The sequence below is a fragment of the Camarhynchus parvulus genome, chromosome 13 (genome assembly GCF_901933205.1).
Source record: "Camarhynchus parvulus chromosome 13, STF_HiC, whole genome shotgun sequence".
NCBI lineage: Eukaryota > Metazoa > Chordata > Aves > Passeriformes > Thraupidae > Camarhynchus > Camarhynchus parvulus.
The window spans coordinates 13,064,988-13,085,251 of record NC_044583.1 but is presented as its reverse complement, the minus strand read 5'-3'; the positions used below and the strand labels follow the sequence as shown (position 1 = coordinate 13,085,251).

At 51.6% G+C, this 20,264-nt stretch overlaps 1 protein-coding gene across 2 annotated transcripts in view; it reads right to left on the bottom strand.

Annotated features, from left to right (window-relative positions):
- The window catches only part of LARP1 (La ribonucleoprotein 1, translational regulator), a 45,090-nt gene that overhangs the window by 14,503 nt on the left and 10,323 nt on the right, over window positions 1–20,264 (bottom strand). For both annotated transcript variants that reach the window (XM_030957126.1, XM_030957127.1), the window contains exons 2-4: window positions 14,780–14,806; window positions 2,123–2,184; window positions 516–581 (exon numbers count right to left, since the gene is read on the bottom strand). In XM_030957126.1, the coding sequence (XP_030812986.1) occupies window positions 516–581; window positions 2,123–2,184; window positions 14,780–14,806 (155 nt within the window). The remainder of the gene's footprint in view (window positions 1–515; window positions 582–2,122; window positions 2,185–14,779; window positions 14,807–20,264) is intronic.

Sequence of the window (20,264 nt, the reverse complement as noted above, 5' to 3'; positions counted from 1 at the left end):
AAGATGGGCTGACAGCGAGACCTCGTGCTCATGGATGAGTCTGTCCTGTAAAGGACCAGACTGCCCAAGTGACAAAAGGATGAGTGACCACCTTGCCCTGACAGACAGCCAGGAGCTAGCAGAGCAGCACCCAAAAATAGAAAGGTTTCAATGACACCCATGTCCTCAGAAGGGAGGAAGGGCTGAGCCCCTTCAGCACACCAAACCCTTCTCGCGCATTTTCAGTTCCTCCTGTGGAGCTCCTGACCTTGGCCCAGTCCCTTCCTGCACAGAGCAGGTCTGGGAGCTGGCCTACCTGCTCCAGCCAGCCCAGGGTTTAGACTGGGCTCCAGGTTCCCAGAATAGCACTGAGGGAGGGAGGCAGCCCTAAAAGGAAATTCCCTGCACACTATTCCTGGCTGCCTCTGCACTGACACTCAGCACCCCAAATGGCCTGGCTCAGCCAGTGCATCCAGAGGGATAGGGAGGTCGGCAAGGGCCTCATCCTGCCCATCACAGTGGTTCTGTGTTCTCACCTGCACACTCTTGTGGGCTATTTCTCCAGGTGTTGGCCAATTTGTGGCATCACCAAAGTCACCAACCTGGTACCAAAGAGAAAGGTCCTGTTAGTCCACAAAGCTGCAGGTGTCCCCTGCAGCAGGGAAGAATGCTTTCCATCCACCACTGCCCCACAAACAGCTGTCCCCAGGAGGCTGGAGGGAGACACCCACACTGCACATACACAGCCCCTCTCCCCCCCAAAGCAGGAACCCTGAACTAATTCCAAATAGCTGCAGACAAGTTTATGTCCATCAGACATTGTAATGAGGCTGCCACTGCTCCTGCAAACTGCATGTTCCCAGGCTCTCACCAAATATTCTGCCCCAGCAGCAGCAGCATTTGGCAGCAAGTTGCCCAGGGTAATTCACTCAATTACAGGCACCATGCCTTGCACAGGGAAAGCACTCAGCTTACAGCATTCTAAATACACCTGATGCAACTACACTCCACTGAAGAAGCTCTTCCAGCTAGTGGCAGCCACAGCCAGGCACAGCCCCAGTCAATGCCCAGCTACAACCACCATGTGCTGCCAACAAAGCAAGGGCATGGTCTCAGAGTGGCTGAGAAGACTCAAACAGGTGAAGGGAACTCCCTCATTCCAGTCACCATGGCCACACAGGGGAACATCAACTACTTCTCTGCTGAATAAATGACCTGCTCACTAGTACCATTTCTATCCCTTTCAGGTTTCAGAGGACCTGCAGGACAGAGGAAAGAAGTCAAACAGCCGCCCAGGTACCAAAGGAATCATATTTGGGCACAGAAACTCCTCCTTGCCCTTGTGGGATTGTTATTTCTGAATTAATTTGGAGTCAAAGGAATTTTTTATCCCTGAGGAGATCACATCTTTACATGCAGGTGCCATGCTCCTCTGCCCAGGAGGCAAGTTTCCTGGGAAAACCAATTCCAGTGCAGGGCCATGCCTGTTTCACAGAGAGGAGCACCTTCCATCCCCAGGGCCCTCCTCTCTCCAAAATGGAACGGAAAAGGAAAGTCCTATCAAGTTGCAGATAAATCTCTACTGGCTGCTGGGAGCCAACACCAACAGCCCTGTCCCCAGCTGTGCCCCAGAAGAAACTGTTCCTCCATCACCACTGATTCCCTGGAACAAATTGCCCTGGTTCCTCCAGAGGAGTGGCTTTGTCTGACATCAATTTCCCTGGCTCTCTGTGTGCCAGGGAGGAACAGACTGCACAAGGAAGGACAGAGCTGCAGACACACCACTGTCACACCCAGCCTGCACTGCAGGGCTGGGCACGGGCTGAGCCCACAAGGAATCTGGGGTGTCCTCACAGTGGGGTAAGAGGTTTGCCACATCCAGGACTCCTCCAGGTGCCTCCCTGTGAGAGGGAAGGTGAGAAGGTCTCCCCTGACCAAGCTGGGCAGAAAACCAGTCACAGCAGCATGCAAAACCCCTAAAATGCCGAAGAGGAGATGGAGAACAAGCACAGCACATCAAACTCTCCACAACCAAGCTTGTGAAGGGAGAGCTCTGCTCTCCAGACCCTCGAGAGGCTCATGTAGCACTGACAACTGCACCAGAAACTGGGGGCCAGTGAGAGGAGAGCAGGCACAGCCTTACCTTGCTTCCTTTCCTCTGTCTCGGGTTGGCAGCCCTCACCACTTTCGCTGGAGTTGTAAGTTCTGCAAGAGAAGGACAACAGAAGTGTTAAAACACAGCTGAGGGCTGTGAGTGGGAGTGTTGGCTCTGGAGAGAAGTGGGTAGGAAGCAAAGCAGCTCCCCCTTGAGCAAAGGAGGGCTAACAGGACAAGGTAAACAGAAAACACAGCCAACTCCTGACTCGAGTCTCAGAACTGCCCCGTTAAGATCAGAAAACTCCTGACCAATCCAGGTGGCCCAGAGATGGACTTTTAACCCCATGCTGCTGCAGGATGGCAGCCCCTGCCTTAGCTCTGCCCTCCCCAGCCAGGGAGGAGGGGGTAAGGAGCTCAGCTCATGCTGCGAAGTACCCACAGAACAACAAAACAAACCTGCCCTTGAAAAGCCAATTCCCATCATGGCACTGTGAGGAGCTCCCCAGGGAGCAGAGCAGGGCTCTGACAGAGATGTGCAAAAGTCTGTGGCTGCTGAATCCTGGTCTGAAGTCAGGCATCCCAGCAGGGACAGCAAGTTCAAGAGAGGCAATGTACAGAAAGAATGAGCCAGTGCCTAAATCCTGCTACAGCTGAAAGTATTTAGGCACTGAAGCACCTCTGGGGTGTTTTTAACATATCAGAGTGAGACTGCTGGGGTTCACACCACCACAGACCTCACAGCAAGTCAAGATCTCAACCTCACCATGGCCTATCTTGGCTCCAGCTCACACACCACCTCCTTACAAGCAGAAACAGGAATTCAGCTTGCTTTGTCCCCCAGGTCTGGCTGCAAGGTCTCTGATCAGGCTCACACAGGGCACGCAGAGACCAAGCAAGAGAGCAGCACAGCTCTGCCCAGCACAAACCAGAGGGTTTGTGGGGTCTCCCCCAGGACACTGGTGCTCCACAGGGGGAGGAGAACCCACTGGGCCCTGCCCCAAAGGGCAGCCCGTGCCAGGTGCCAGGCTCCTGCAGAGAGGATTTCTGCTGACTCACTGGCTTTGTTTAGCAGAAAAGCAGCCCTGACTGGGGTAGGGTGAGGGTGGGAGGATCAGCACGGGCTATCAAGGGATGCCCCGGGAAACACCCTGAGTAGCCTATTCAGCTCTGCTCAAAGCTGCCTTTGATCTCCTTGCAAGGCTGGACAACTTTGCCTGGATGATCAAAACCGGTCCTCTTCTGAGCCTCCAAACCAGTGATTCATCCTGGCCTTGCTCAGAGCTGGAGGCTTTGAAGTGTCAATAAGGCAGAGTCAGACATGGCAGGACAGAGCCACGTGCACTCCCCTTCCCCAATTCCTTTCGCTATGGCTCCTATATGGGGATTTCAAGTCCAGAAGAGTCCAAGCTCTCAGCTGGATCCCCAAACCCTCCCCTTTTCCCCCAGGACCTCCCCAACCCACCTGCAGTGCCTCCCTTCATGAGCAGCAGCAGTCCCACGTGTCCCTCATTTATTCCATGTGCACTTCATTGAGAATCCTGGCTCCATGGCACAAAGCTTGCCACAGGGCTTTTAAACTTCCCTGCTAGTGTAGGAAGCGCCAGCACTTTCAAAACCGCCCCCAAAATCCTCCATTCAACACCCACAGATGTCACCAACTAAATATAGCTTCAAAAGGCACCAGGAGCTACAGCACGAACCCACAGATACAGAGCAGCCCTGCTTGCTCCAATAGCACTGATGGGACTGGCACAGCCTGATCAGGCTGATCTCTGGGGCTGGGGACAGCAGGGACAGGTCTCTGTCTGCAAGGATCCCACCCAAGTGCCTGCTCCCAGCACAGCACAGCCCCAGGGCTCATAGCAACGGCACCCAGCCCTTTCCTGCAGCTGCCTCAAGGCCAGAGATGTTCTTGTGCTTTTTTTTGGGAACCAGTCAAAGAGAGGGGCCTCACAAGCAGCAGTGAAAGAGGACCAAGGGGCACAGCCTGCAGGGGCAGGTGCCACAGACTCCATCATCTCTGCGGGGGAGGGAGGAGATTGTTTGAAACAAGTTCTGCCGCTTTCCTTATCTGCAAGATATGAACAGGGATCCCTTATCTCACTGAGGTGCTGAGAAGACTAATTAGCATTTGCAGAGCACTGCAGAAGACAAAATACAAAGCAAAGGGCTGCAGTCCAGCAAGGAGGGAGGCTGTGGAGCATGGATGGAGACCCAGCAATTCATAGTGGAGACCGAAGTAGGAGACAAGAGGCTGTGACTGCGCTGGTGGACACGTGGCCAGACACAGCATTTGCTGAGCCAAGAGCACAGCAAGCAGAGGCCATGCACGCCTGCCACCCTCCAGGGCACAGCAACGTAACCAAGGGCACCAGCAGCACATCTTGGGGTCCTCAGCTGAAAAGATCCCCTGCAGGAAAACCTCACTGCATCAGCCTGGGGAGTGGAGAGCAAGTGAGTGCTGCTCATCCCAGGTAGGAGCTCAGCAAAAGCAGAGGGACACTGGATGCTGCCCTGGTTCACAGCCGAGCCTTTAAAAGCTGCTGACAGATGTCTCAGACCTCTGGGTGTCTCACAACCCTCCTTTTGCATCTGTCTGGTGGCAGTAAGTAATTTCAGTTGCACTAGCAGCGCCTGACCACCTCCTGAAAAACACGGCCTCTCTGTGTGAGGGGACAGACAAAACAGCTGCAGCGGGAGCCAGGGCTCAGTGGTGTGAGGCTGGCACAGGGACAGCGGGCAGGGAAGCAAGGAGCAGCTTTGCCTGCAGCCACAGAGCAGATGCTGGCACAGCCAAGAAGAGAAAAGCAGCAGGTCTTGAGTTTTGATCTGCTGCCTGCAGCCAGAACCTGATCGTTTGTCCAGCCATGGGGTTGCCCAGCCACGAGGAGATTATTTCTCAGCAACCAAGGGGACAGGTGGGAGCACCCACAGCAGCCCCAGCGCTGCTATCACAGCCAAACCCTTCCTGTGGCTGTGCCACAGCCAGAGCCCTCCCTGGCTTGGGACACTCACTCCCAGATGCACCTGAGTGGTTTCCTGCAGCCCACACCTGGCTGGGGCACAGAGCCCTGGGGTGGGAGGCTCACAGGGGCATCCAGGTGAGCAAATGCCTCTTATCCTTGCACAAGGACCAGACAGCCAGAGTCACAGCAGATCCACAGCTAAATATCCCTCCACTCCACCAGGGACATTTGATGTAGGATCACTGAACTCAGCAAAGCAGACATACCTACTAACTTATCTGGGAAAATGAAACCAAACACCCAGCAACTGGTTTTCTGCCTTTCCTTGCATCCAGTGGAATTTATAATGGAATTTTAGAGAAGGTACATGAAGAGAGGGAATAAATCTGCAGTGCTGGGCAGAAACCTGGCATTACTGGAGAATACCTGTACCTATAGCAAGAATGCTGTAATGCCCACAACTCATGTGCAATGCAGACAAGGGCTCCAGCAGCAGCTGGGACAGCCTCAGAGGGCAGCCCATGCTGCCAGCAGGAATGCAGAGTCCTCAGTTCTGGCACACTGTCCCTAACACAGCACCCCCTCCTTCCCCAGCAGCCAGGTCGACAGAAAGGAGCCATCCTGCTCCCTGCTCCACAGCCTGGCACCTTCCAGAAACTGCTGATAAAGGAGGTTCCAAGCCAAGAGCCCGGACTTTGTGCTGAGGAGGCTGAGGCAGGGGCGCATGCTCTGTGATGCAGCTCCTGATGGGGCTGCAGGAGCCAAACCAGTATCCCCAGTTTCCCCAGAGCCCTGGTAGGAGCTCAAGGGTGCTGTATGAGACAGACAGCCACGTGCCCAGAGGTCCACCAGGATCCACTTCACTCTTCTGTCTCCACACTCCACAGAACACTCCTGGCCCATGTGAAGACTAAGTCATAACCAACACAACAGGACACCTGCTCTGGCATTGAGGTTTTTAGGTGAGAAAAGCAAGTGCAGCTGGGGCAAGGGTGAGCTGAAAAAAATGTTAAAAAATGTTTCTGCGTGGGATTATCTGTTTTCCCAGGAGACAGAGTCCCTCCTGGGGTACTGACACACAGGAAGGAGGGGGTGAAACAGCACCAACCCTCAAAGAAATTCCCACAAGACAGACCCAGCAGGTAACCTGCCACAGGCAGGCCTGTCAGGACCTCACTGTGGCTGCAGGAATCCCCTTCCTGGCCTAAAAGAATCCCTAGGGAGCAAACAGCTCCAAAGGTGCATCCCCCACCTTCCCAACACGGGTAACTCAGGCCACCAACCCTGTCCCTGTCCTTGCTCCAGGCCTCAAGGAATCCCTCTCCCAGGGTGACCTGATGTGCACAGCAGCAGGGGCATGACATGGATCCAGAGACTCTCCTGTGGCACTCATGCACTCAGTGCAGGACTTGCAGTCTGAGCCTGCCCCAGCCACCAGCCCACAGCTGGTGAGCTTCACGTCCACCAGGAGCACACAGGGACATTTGCAGGACCAGTCCTGCAGGCCAGATGTGACCTGCAAGCCAACAGTCCCTGATCCCACCAGCAGCCTGCCTCTTGCAGGCAGTGAAAGCTCTTTTCTTTTTGAGTCCATCCCAAACAGGACCCCCTGAAGTAACAGGCAGAGAAGCCCTGGGGGACGGGCAAACACTTTATTTATATATTTGTAACAGCTCCTTTTGTGGGTGCTGCACCCATTTCTGGATCAGCAAGAGGCTGTGGTGGGCAACACACCCTTGCTGTAAAGGGGCTGGGAAGCACCAGCAGATGGGAGAGCACCTCAGGCTCCCCAGGGAGACACTGGCAGCACCCCTGTGAGCAGAGAGGTGCAGATACCCCAGAGACCAATCAGCAGACCCAGCCCTGCCCTGCCTCCCAAGGAGCTGCTCCCAGCACAGCCCCAGCCCTGTGCCAGAGCTGAGATGGGAAACACTTGTCCCTGCAGCTCCACACACGAGCGGAAAAGCCTGGGATTTATAGCACTGGCTGCTTGGCATGCTCACATTTTGCTGAAGGCATCACAAGGCACACAAAGCCAAAAAGGTCCAGGACAGGCTCAGCTCACAGACTGCACCTCCTCTAGGTTTGTAATGTTTTACAGCTCTACCTCCCACCAAATCACAGTTGCAGCCAGAGGCACATGAGTGCGTGGAGGGGGAAACAAGGGAGGAGTGGATGGAGTTCTCATTCAGCTTTAAATGAGATGTTAGCACGAGGACATCTTCCAGCACAAATGGGTTGGTGTCTCCACAACCCAGGGGCTGCCACCTGCTCCTGGGGACTGCAGAGAACCACAGTCAGCCCCAGCACTCAGAGCATGTGGTCTCACAGCTCCCAAGGGCAGCATTTGGCCCTGCTTACAAAGGCAAGAGGAATATCTGCAACACCTCAGCAACAGCAGAAGTTTCCTGTACATGAAAGAGAAACTGCAGAAGAATGGCCAAGGTCAGGACCAAGCAGAAGACTGGATCCTTAAGGTGGATGCCTGAGCAGGATTCAGGCTTGTAAAGCTCATGGGAAGCCTGCTGAGCTGGAGCAGGAGATAAGCTGCAAGTACTATGGCTCAAAGCCTTCCAAGCAATTTTCCACAGCTCCTCTGCAGAAGCTCCACTGTACAAGCCCTACTGTAACAGCAAAGGAAGCAAGAAGCTGCCTACATCTCTCTGCAATGTAAGCTCTGCAACTGCTGCAAAGATCACTCTCTAAAAATAACTTCAAAAAGGGCATCTGACAGCTCCATGGAGAGCATGAGAACACTCCCACCTGGGTGTCCTAGGCAGCTCCAGGAGCTCAGAAGTTTGCCCTGGAAAAGTGCAGGGAGGGAAGCTGGGGCACAGGCAGGCAGAGCCAGGACAGCAATGTCACAGGCTGAGTGTGGGCATCTGAGTTATAATCCCAGCTCTCTGAGCTCTCACATCCCTCAGCTGATAGTTCTGAAAGCCCCGGAAGAGGAGGAGCAGCTCAGGACGTGCAGAGCCCATCTCTGCTGACAGCACAAACGGGCATCCCCACAGTGAGCAGGGGCTTCAGTCAGAACACAGCAGAGCTGAGGAACAGCACTGCTCCTTTAAACACACAAAGCTGCTACAAGCTCTACACACATGCATTATCTGCAAGAGTCTGACATTTATTTCCAGAGCAAATGAGGGGCAGGAAGGGTCTGGACTCACCAAAAATGCATGATCATCCTCACTGCAGCCTCTCAGTCCCAGACAGAAACGCTTCAACTTGTGACCAGCTACACTCCAGGAGGAGCAGGTCAGGAAATGCCGACAAGCATTTCTAACATTAACACTGTCACTGAGGGCAGCCTGGATTCTTCCTGGCACAGAGAGCTACTATTAAAGGTAGAGAATGAACTCCCTCTTAAGGGCGAGTGACATCTTTCCACTGCCTTTCAAAGGAAACCTCTTCCCTGAAGAGGATTTCTAGGAAACTCCTGACACACAATCCATGCTCACAGCCCTGCACACGATCCCTGAGATGCCAGGCACACACAGAATGAGACTGCACATGAACCACCTCCCACCCAGTTTTCTACAAAAAAAAAAAAAAAAAAAGAATCCTAAACTAAGGATTCTCTCCAGGGGAAACCAATGGTTCCTAAAAACCAAGAAGCATGGCACAGGGGACACAGCCAAGGTCACCCAGCTGACCAGACCTCACAAACTGTCAAAATGAGGAGGCTGGGCTGGCTCAGGCCCCCACAGCTGCTGGGCCACCCTGGTCCCTCTGAGCAGGGATAAGGTACTGATCACCTCTGCACAACAGGCTACTCAAGCACCAGTGCCTGACCCAGTACATCTGGGGCAGCTATCTCCAGCTGGAAGAGCACGTCACCAGCAATTCCTCTGCCAGCATGGAAGGCAGAAAAGCCTTCAAGGACACCTGTGAACACTCTGTCAGGTTAAATGGTTCAGGGACAGGGGCTGAAAAAGCCGGTGGCACTGCAGGGAAAACACCATGTTAGTGTGAGCCCCTGAGAAAAGGCACGAGTTGATCCAGCTGCTGCTATGGGCACAAGGCACAGCAAGGACACCCCAGGGCTAGGACAGGAGGCCACCTCAGGCAAGGCTGCAGCAGCCCAGGGTGTGTAAGTGAGCCAAATCATGGAGGAGATGGAGGGTCAGGCCCTCCCCCGAGCCAGCTCAGAGACCAGCTGATAGTTCATGACCTAAAAACTAAAATCAGTGGTGGGGGAGAGGGAGGGTTAACATGAACAGGAACTACAGAACAGCGAGGGCAGACACCAGGCAGGACTCACAACTCCTTACAGAACAGTAAAAAAAACAACCCAGCCCACTCACCTTTGGGAACAACTGATTTGCAAATTAAAAGAGGGTGTCCACCCTCCAGGAGGGATCCTGAGCAGTTTCCTCTGCTCCCGTTTACCTCTGCTGCACCGTTCTGCCTGTTCTGCCAGGCTCTAATGAAAAGCTAGTTAACAGTTAATTATTACCCATTCAGACACACGATCCCCTACTCTGACTGCCGGCTGGGAGGGATAAAACAGTCACGTGATGCAAAAATCCCGACCTTATGAAAGCACAGGCAACTATATTTAGTTGGAAAAACGATGACCTAGCGAGCGTGCTCCTCCCTGGCCCCCCCTTCAGAGGAGCCGACCTGCCACCTCCCAGGATCCTACCTCCATGGCACCCGGCAAGATCCTCATCCAGCAGGAGCTGTAACACTTAAATCAGGGACACCTGGCACGGGAGCAAGCCCTGTGTGCACATCCAGGCTATCCCGGGTGGAGGGGCCAGGCCAGCACACAGCCCAGGACCCTCCCTCCCCATCCTCAGTGCTCTGCAGAGGGTCACCCTGTCAGCAGCAAAAGCTGATAAGCACCAAGAGCAACAAACAGGGGCCTAGCCCAAGGTCCTGGACCTTATCTTGAAAGCAGGAGGCACACTGGGAACCCGACCAGTGTGACCAGCATAGGAGACTCATTCAGCAGCAACGCTCCAGCTGCTGGCTTCTCCATGCCCAGGGCTGGTGATGCCCAGAGCTGCTGACAGGAGTTTGCCCCCCTGGATCAGTCTACCCCTCTCTCCTCAGGGCTGGGTGACCAAGACAGGCACTGGTGTGCTGAGAACAGAGTGGGAGCCAAGGCAGCACCACTGCTGCGGAGACATGGCCCTAGAAAAAAGGTGCAACATCAAAATCCAAGAGCATCGCCTGCTCCCTCTGCAGTGAGAGAGCTTCAAAGCAGAAGAAAAGCAAAAAGCCTGAGGAGCAGACATCATTAATCTCTTGACATCAGCAGAAGAGTGCTCTCTGCCTGGATCCTGCTGTGGCCCATGAGACAGCACAGCCAGCAGCGCCCATGGCACGAGTGAGAGGAGGTCACAGCATCGCTGCTGAATTCCTGCTGACACCACCCCTTTAATGGCTGTCAGCCTCTTCTGCAGCTGCATCTGGGGACTTGGAAGCTGACAAAACCCTTTCTAGGAAGCATCTGGTACGTCTCACTGTAAATATTTAACAACAAAAAGACAGGAATCGAGAGCCAAGCGCCTGCAGAGAGACCCTCCAGCTCCAGTTCACACTGTCTAGGAGGAGACTGTGCAGCTCCCACTGTGCCAGTGGAGGGGGAGAGGGGTTGTACAAGGCAAAAGTGTGAACTCTACACAAAATATGCCTCTGGAAAACCTGTCATCTCAAAGAACAGAATGGGTTTCCCGAAAGGAGACTGTGATGTAATTCAAATAGCATCAATCCGAGTTCCTCCTGCTGTGATTCCTGGACCTTCCTGCTACTCGGGCAGAGGAATCCCTGCAGGACCAGAGTGTCCCCTGAGCAGTGGCCATTTGCTAAGTGACCACTTAACCTTGCCCTCAGCCTGCACAGCTGCAAACCTGCCTCCCTGACTGCACAGAAAAAGAAGAGACTGAGCAGCAGCTCAGCTTGTGAGGTCAAGGAACACAAAGGCAGCATGGTGCAGAAATCCAGCTCCATCTCCTGGGGCAGGGGACAGTAAGAGTGATTTGGTGGTAGGAGCAAGTGCAGCAAACTTTCCCAGGAATTTAGGGAGGTCATACCTAGGTCTCCCACTAAGCAAGGTGTCTCCATAAATGTGCTGAAGAAATTTTACAGTCTCGTGACCACCCAGATTAAACTGAGCACAGGTATGGGGGCTTTCTCCTGCTAGTGAATCCAGAGCATTAAAATCATTACAAGGCACTCAAATATCCCTCTGATCTTTGAGAGCAAGCAGAAAGGCTTCTTTTTGTGCTACTTCAGGATTACTGCACCTCAGCTGAGCTGATTTCAGGCATGCTTTTCCAAGCAGAAGATACACCATCCTCACTTATGCCCCCCACCCTAAGCAAGATGCAGAGACATTCCAAATTTTTCTGAATAACTCTGATATAGCAACTTCCTTCCTGAGTTCACAATCACATGAATCCTGCTGCATAAACCACTGTAATAAAGCTAATTCCAGTGCTACAGGTGGCTGTCTCCCATGTCAATACAGAGCATAAAAGAGTACAACACCCTAATCAGACTAAGTCTTCCCAAAGGAATCAGGAATACCCAATTACAAAAGAGTGCAACATAGCAGTTTCCTAATTTAAAAATCCATCTCCCCTCCTTTTATTTCTAAAGGATTAAAAACCACTTCTTTGCAGTGGTAGTATCACCCTCATCTCTTTATGGAAAACTTCACAGCGTTTAATTCAAAGAGGCATTTATAAACTCAAGAAAGATATCTCAGACACTGCTGACAGTTGTACAAAATGATCAGGTCAGGGTGCAGCAGATGAAAAAAAGTCATCAGGAGTGGTGAAACCAAGACAGAGCATCACTTGCTGCTCTGCTGAACACCAGCGCATCCACAGCTGCACCCTGCAGTCAGCTCTGGTCTCTGGAATTCAACAAGGGCACAGCGCTGTTACAGCTGCTCAAAGAAAGCAATTAAACCACCCAGAGGCAGCTCCTCCAGAGGTGAGACTAAAAAGGCTGGGATCCTCCACCATGGAGAGGAGGGCTGGCTGCAGGAGGCCAGGAGGGCACAGGCGCAGCACACTAAGCTAGCAGGAGATCCACTGAAGTGACAGAAGTATTCCCTGTCAGAGCAGGCAGCAGATTTCACACAGTAGCAAGTTCTGGGAGCTGAACAGCATCAGCTGCCTGGCAGAAGTTTGGTGTTCAGAGCAAAGACATTCACAGACATCCAGCTGCAAATGTGCCCTCCCAGTCCTCCTCAGCAGCAGAAGTGGGAATGTAAGTGCGTCCCTCAGCCCACCAAGCCCAACCCTGCATCTCTCAGGGGTGTTGAAGTCTCTCAGCTTTCCATCTGAACTCCAGATCACATGGTTTGAAATGGCTCTTTCTGAAAAGCACCCTACAGCTGCCAAAGCCTGGTTGTGGGATGTGGGAGAGGAAAGCACTGAGGCACTGCTGTGCCAGACAGAAGGAAAGTGAGGCCTCTCTTCAACAACTGCTTTATTTGCAAACACTGGTAGGTAACTGGGACGCAAACACTGCTGTGCTTCCACCTCCATAGTGCTGCCACGTGACACGGGCATGATCCAAGCTGAGGGCAGGCTGCCACCAGCATCCCATGCTAACAAGCAGGAACTTGCTCTGGGGCACACCACAGTTACTGTGCCTACAAAATGGCTGAGTTTTGGCTCAGGCACCCAACCTATGCAATGCCCAACCCTGATACTGCAACTCAGCATCTTCCATCACTCTGCTAACCATCTCCTTGGGAAAGGACCAACAGACTTCTCACCCAGAGGGGAAACCAGCCATACAAACACACCTGACTAAAGCTTAAAAAACAGATCCCTGATACAAGTGTGGGAGTTCTGGTGACCAGAGTAAATTAACTCATTCAATCACCTCAGCAATAAAAAGGAGGTGAGGGAGTCAAACCCAACAGCCTCAGGAATGCACAACAGCTCTGGTGGCAGCAGCAGTGCCATTCTGCCTTTGCCTGCTGCCTTCACCCCTCACTGTGTTTTGAGATACAACTTCCAGATAAGCTTAGTGCATGGGAAGAAAAAGCATAGCACCAACTTTAAGGCTTTTCTGGAGAAAGGTATGAGAAAGACTGCACAATGTCTGTGCAACTATCATTTAGAGGAATCCTGTTTAAGCTTTAACTTATCTCCTAAAAACCAGACAGAATTGTAAAAGAGGCCCCAAGCTCTGTAGGTAATGTTTTCTGCAACACTGCTGACATGTAACAAACACTTTCTGAAGCACTATCATCTCCTGCAGACACACACTCATGCCCCACCCTGGAGGCAGCTGTGCAAGGTCCCCAACCAGCTGGAGAACAGAGGATGGAGTAGGGCCAAGCAAAGGACATCTCTGAGTTCACAGCACAGGCAGACAAAACCCAACACCCAACGAAGACAGATCTTCAGTAAGGCGGAGAAAAACCTCCTACAAACTCAACAGATGGGAATATATCCTTGCTCTTCAAAACCCTAATATTTCACTCTTACATGTTAAGAAAGCAAGAAAATCATGAGGGACTTACAAATGTAGACTCAAAGCCTTAATCCAGTGCATCTAGTTCTACACCATGGCCTTGGTAACTGGCCAGAGCTCTGGAAACACATCCACAACTTCCATTCCTCTGTTGAGTTCAACAAGTTCAATTAGAGTGCCTCCAATGTCACACCACACCACTCTAAACCAGTGAGTTATTTTCCCTGAAATCAGCTTTAAGACACCAGAGCTGATTTCCATATTTCCAATGCCTCCACCATCAACAGTGATCTATCCTCACACCATCCATGAACAGGTGAAATGGGATCCCATGCAAAGCCAAAGATGGACACAGGGACATGCCTGGGGTGACAGAAGGCCAAGTCAGGCACCGAATTCCATTCCCAGGGCCTTTGCTATGGCACATCCCCACATGGCACTACAGCTCTGAAACAACAGGCCCTCTGATCACTGACTGATCCTGGTATCACTGGTTAAAACACAAACCTTTCCTTCAGTCTTGGCACTTCCACAACATCAGCCTGGATGAGGAGCTTCTGGCAATTTAGGAAAGGCAGGAATTGAGATCATCAATGTTTGCTTCTGAAAACGACATTACTTTCCTGATTTGAAACCTCCATCCAGAGCAACCTTGCTCTCCCAGCAAGGCTGCACACACCACTGGGACCAGGAAGCTTTTTCTTTGCACTGATGGCAACAAAGTGAGCAACTTGGTTGTCCTTAACAGCAACACACAGACTACAAGCCACAGGGGAGGTCTGTGTCTTCCCAAAGTACTGCAAATTCAAATATATATCCTCAGGTTCACAGACACATCCACCTGGATACAGGTAACATATAAACAACAACAATCTGAGTTACATTTGCATCTTGACACATCAGTGTTTTCAATTCTGTGTGATGAGCAAGACCTACAAGTTCCCAAACTCCTTCACCCTGGACATCCAAATTTGCTATGCTACAATGTATGGGAGGAAAGAACCTTCCAGCTGTTTAGTCATCACTACATGAAAGCACAAAAGATGTCACTGCTATACAGGAGTGACCAAATATTAGAGGTTTGTTTAGGAAGTTCTTTTGCTTCGGTTTTTGGGTGGGGCTTTTTTGGTTTTTTTTTTTACATTAATGTCCACTGCATATTCAAGACTGTACATGGCATGTACCAGTCTTCTAAGTTTGGTGAGTGCTGACTCTGAAGGAAGAGAAGTACAGGGAAGGCAAGGGCGAAGGAAGTTTGAAGAGCTCCATTTTTATTTAATACATACCAGACTGGCCATCAGCTGGAAATATATCTGTAAAAGAAAAAAAAAAAAGATCAGTATTGGTTGCAGCTGGAGTGCAAATCATATTTAAAAGGTCTCCTCTCTCGATTTGTTTGCTTTAGCTAAACAGAGGAAGTATTTTCTTAGTATCTCAAGTTAAACATCAATCCAGCTTGGAACCCACCTCAATTCAACCACTTGTTGAGAGAAAGATTTTGAAGGAGTCTGTGTTTACCCAAATGCACTGCTCTCATAAATAACCTTCTGCATTGACTTCTAGCAGACAGCAGTGAGCAATAAAAAAGGTTGTTGAGATGTACCAAGATCCACACAATGAGCTACTTGGTGGCAGCCCACACTCCCCCTGAGCAGCAAAATCAGATGGAAATCTACAGAGAACATCTAACAGGGAGCACAGGTGGAAGCCAAGGCAAAAGCCAAGTGAGCATCCTTCTGGTTGTCCTTGGTTTTGCAGCCACAGCAGCTGTGCCTGGCTCTAACACAGCACCTACACCAGACAAACACCCCCATCACCAAATGGACACCCAGGGCCTTGGCACATCACCCATCACAGCAGGAGAACCCTTCCCCAGCTCAGGAGTGTGTCAGCAGGCACAGGCCACTGCACAGGACAGATGGAGTCTGGGGGGTTCAGACCCCAAAACAGATTATTCAACCTCCCCAGCCCCCCACGCTCTTTCTAGTTAGAGGTACAGGCCCTTCTCTTGGAGGGCCTTAGGTATTGCTGGGAAGATGTTTATTTAAGTAGCTGGAAGGACCAGACAACTTAAGGAGCACGTAGGACAGTGTGTGTGGAAAACCCCTGTTGATAAGGCATATGAAAACAGTACTTTTGAGAGAGCAATACATCATGTTTTCTTCAAGGGTCCTGGAAGAGGAGGGGGAAGGAAGACTGCCAGCAAGGCAAGGTCCTCCTGGGACAGGGGCAGGCCCCTGGCTTCTGCTTATCAGTTACCCAAAACACACATTCAGCTGGAAAGTCACAAGAGTTGCAGCAAGGACTACCCCTCAGGCAGGGCAATGCTCTCTGGCCTGGGCTTGGCTCATGCAGAAACAGCAAAAACACTCCTCTGCCAAAATAACTTCTATTTCTCTTCCTTTGACTTGCACCATGTTCAAGTTTGCACCACGCTCAGACATGGATGCTTTCATCCCATATAGGAACTGGAAGAGCCACACAGAGCAAAAATACCCAGAAGTTCAATCAAGACTCTCTCTACCATTATTACACAGTTATAGTCTGTGGCCATTTGAAGGCATGGTATCAAGGACTGCTCAGCACATCCAGAACAGTCTCCAAGCACCAGTTCCAATCCTTTGCAAGATGCATGTTCTACTGCAATCCTCCACCAGCCCAAATGCCCCAAATGCATTTAAATATTTTGTATTTCTGCATGGCCACTGAGGAGTTCAGGCTTCTACATCAGCAAGCTCCAACACCCTGTACTTCATAGAATCATTAAGGTTTGAAAAGAGCTTTAAGATTTCAAACAAGATATAATTTATTTCCCTACTTGGGCTTCTCTGCAAAGGAACAAGGTGGTAACACTGGTATCCCACTTGTTTGGATCAGCTGTACCAGATGTTACCAAAAACCAAAATAAATAACAGCACCACAATGGTTGATAAAATAAATTCCTTTGTGCCAGCCAGGAATTTAGCAAAGCCAGGCTTTGGCAAATGTTCCCCTTGCTGTACCCAGAGGGGTACAGCTCTCCAGGGCATTCCTGCTAGGCTGTCCCACCAACTCTTCATCAGACACACCACAGCAGAAGCAGCCATTCACAACAGGTCCAGGCTCCAGACACCACAAATGCCACCAAATCAGGCACAGCTGCAGGTGACCCCTCAGCAACATCTCCTGTCAGACATGTCACCACCACAACTCCAAACTCACATTTCCCCAAGGTCTCCTCTCAGCTCACTGCTGTATTCTCCACTGCCCTGTCCTGCTCTAGATGTGCAGCAAGGCTCTCCTGACTCCTCCTGAGCTCAGACACAACTCTAGAGCAGCTTCGTCACTACATTTACTAGAAAAGCAGTGACTCAACTCAGTGGCTGAGGTCAGTAGAAAGCAAGGACCACATGTGATGGCCAAGGACAGACACAGCTCACAGTCACCTCAAGAGGCTTGCCAGGGCAACTCCTGGCAAGGAAAGACACTGGCATCCAGTGCTCAGCCCCCTTGTCTGAGAGAGGCTGACCTTGTCCAACTCATCACACCGATGATTAACACGGATTTGACTCCAAGCTCTCCAGAGCACACTGAGAACACTGGGCTTGCAGGCAGCTTTCCCCAGAGCTGAGAACAAGCACAGAGCAGTCTGTAGGACTTGCTTTGAAAAATGGGGCTGCTGGGAGGACACATGTGAAGCAGGGCTGGTCAGGGACCAGCAGGCACAACGACCCTTTGGGACACCTTTTTCCCCTGCAAGCACAAGTAACTTAAATTAAAAATTAGCCTGCCAATTAAGGGCAGCACCTCAGGTGCCCAAGAGAAGTCTAAATCAGGCAGTGCTTTCTTTTCCCAAGAAAGCCATTGTAGGGAAGCAGGCAGAAACATATGTGGCCAGCAGGTAAACCCCTGGGCTGCTCTCCAAGGAGCCCATCTCATACTCAGCAGGGCTGAGGCTGCCTGTCCAGGTCAGCTCCCTTCCCAGCCCTCCCAAGGCTAAAACTCAAACACATGGCACAAGGAGGCACAAGGGACAGGTTTTGTGCTCAAAGCCCCGACATAGAAAGGTGAAGCCAGCAAACCAGCCCCACCAATTTCTCCCACCACACACACCTGCTACCTCCCAAGGCACCCTGATGCCAGGTATCCCAACACTGGCCAGAGGCTGCAGGACAATGCTTCACAGCAGCTCTCCACCATCCTGTCAGCCACCTGCTCAGCAGCAGGCAATCCCTACATGGGACCCCTGCCTGTTTAACATGTTCCCAGCCATGCCCAGCCTGCCCTCCAGGCAGCCCAGTGGAAAGGAGCAAGAAACAACAGCATCTCAATGCAAATGAGCAGACCCACGAGATTTGGACCCTACAGTCTCACACTTCCTCCTCCTTCTTGCACACAGACACTTTTCTTTCTCAGCATGCACCCAAAATCAGAAAGATGTGGTGTCTGAACTAAGGGACCCAGTGATCTCTTCACTGTAACACCAGGTACTCCCCAAGCCCCTGACCATTCTCCTCAGCCCTGTACAGAATCCATGCAGCCTACAGTATCTCAACACAAAAACATGTTCTGTGAATCCTCCAGTTATCAGCAAAGCAGGGTGGAGGATGCAGTGAGGACGAGGAGGTCAGGGGTGTGCAAGGCAGCTGACAGGACGTTGGGACAGGCACAGAGCATCCCTTTCAGGACCACCAAGTGAGAGTGCAGATGTGGTACAGGGGTGCTTGCTCTGAGCACCAATGTCCAGAGTTGCTGCACACAGCCCAGGAGACAATATAAATTGAGGACAGTCATCTTTATTTTAGGTGGTGATGGGGGTGGATCTCAATTTCAATCTTTGCCTGATGGTATTTTTACACAAAGGAGAAGACCGCATGCTAAAATGGGGCATTTAGAGAGAAAAGCTGATGCATCCACACACATACTCCCTTCCCCAGGGGCTATCTGGCTACTGCTGCTATTCAGGTATCTGGGACAGGTCCAAGAAAGTCACCCTATTTATGAGCCCCCATCTCCCCTCCACTGCTCCCCGAGGAAACACACACCGACCACGCTCACAGTGCTGAACCCAAACACCCGCACAGCAAGCCTGACTTCTCCCAGCTCAGGAGCTACAGCTGGGAAAGGACCTCCACCACCCAGTGCCTGTCCCCAGCCCCCCTTTTCCAGCAGGGACACTGCTTCCTCCCTGCAGGGCCCAGGAGGCAGCGGCTGAAGTGCAGCTCATTATCCCTGACGCAAGAGAAACGCTGACTCGTTATTACAGCAACCTGCAGCCATAACTGCCGAGGGGCCGTGGCCACAGGCTGAGTGCCAGCAGGAACCAGCTCCTTGCTGGCCCCCCACCTCCCATTATTACCCTTCTGCTCTCCCAACAACGGGGAAAAACCACCTCAGAGTGCTTTATGCCACCTGCCAGACACCAAAGTGCACTGACTGGTTGAGCACACTGACCAGCGTGCTGGGTGAGAGCTGTGCACACACAGCTACGAGCACAGGGACCCAGTGGGACATGGGGCTCATCCACGCTGCCACAGGAAGACACCAGCTGATTTGTTCTGGCTTTCGACCCGTGAACTTGTAACCAAATCATCCTCCACGTTTTGCAGACAAAAGACTCGGACGTCAGCAATAAAAATGACCTCTCCAAGGTCACAGGGGGACTCGCAGCAGGGACGTGACCAGAACTCGATCACAATGGCTCCAAAGCTGCAGGGCTGCACTGCCGGCCCAGGAAAGGGACTGGGCAGGGAAGTGCTGGTGGATGGCAGGATCACTTGGTATCTCTCCTCCTAACCTGACCTGCTGCCCAGCAGGGACAATCCAGGCAGGAAAAAGGTCCAAATTACATAGTCCAGCATATACTGCAAAGAGACCAGAGCTGCTTGACTCTCTTCTCTGGCCCTATACAACATTTCAGTTCAAATCTGTCACCTGGCTCCCCCTCTGAAACCAAGGCAGTGCCTGCACAGGTTCCCAAGACAGTTACAGGCCTCTTCAAAGCAACTCAGAGAGAAGGGAGTGAGGTCTGCTAGGGAAAAGCAGCAAAGCAAGAAACCCTAAACCTGAAGATTAGCATGGCCAATTTTATCCCTCCCAAGATCTTGTTTGCTTCCTGTTCCCGTCCTTTGTTACCTGCTGAGCAGGACTGGGGAGGGTCCACCTCTCAGTCACCCAGATCATTCCAGCCCTCTCCAGCTGCCAGGTCCACGCTAACACCTCCCATGCCTCTCAGCTTACTGTAAGATATTTACCCCCTCAAAGAGAAGCTGAAGCATGAGACAGATGGGTCAATCCTAACACGATACTGGCTAGGTCCCAAGACATGCTAAGGCCTGTGCAAGAGAAACAAACAAACAAAAAAGCTACCAAAGAGTGTAACCCAAATCACTTCCTCTGCAAAGGTATCCAGCCCAGCAGTATCTGCTAAGGGGTTTTCTGTTCCCTGCCCATTCTCAGGCACCCCCATCACCTAAATTGGCTCAAGAGCTGCAGCCAGTATGAGCTCTGACATCAATTTCCCACAAACCATATGGAAACAAATGCTTGAAATAGGTTTTAGTGTATAAACAGCTGTGAGTTTGGTGAAGTTCAGCTGTGGTGCCCCCGCTATCTTCATGTACTTGGAAAGTAATCACAGAGTTTCAAGAGGAACAACCCTGGGGAAAAAAATCACCTATTCCAAAATCAGAGCATTATCTGGGATGAGTCCCTAACTCACTCCACAGCACACACTAAATGAGTACCTCAGTGCTGATGTTCAGTGTCCTCCAGATGGATGGGAGCAGGGCA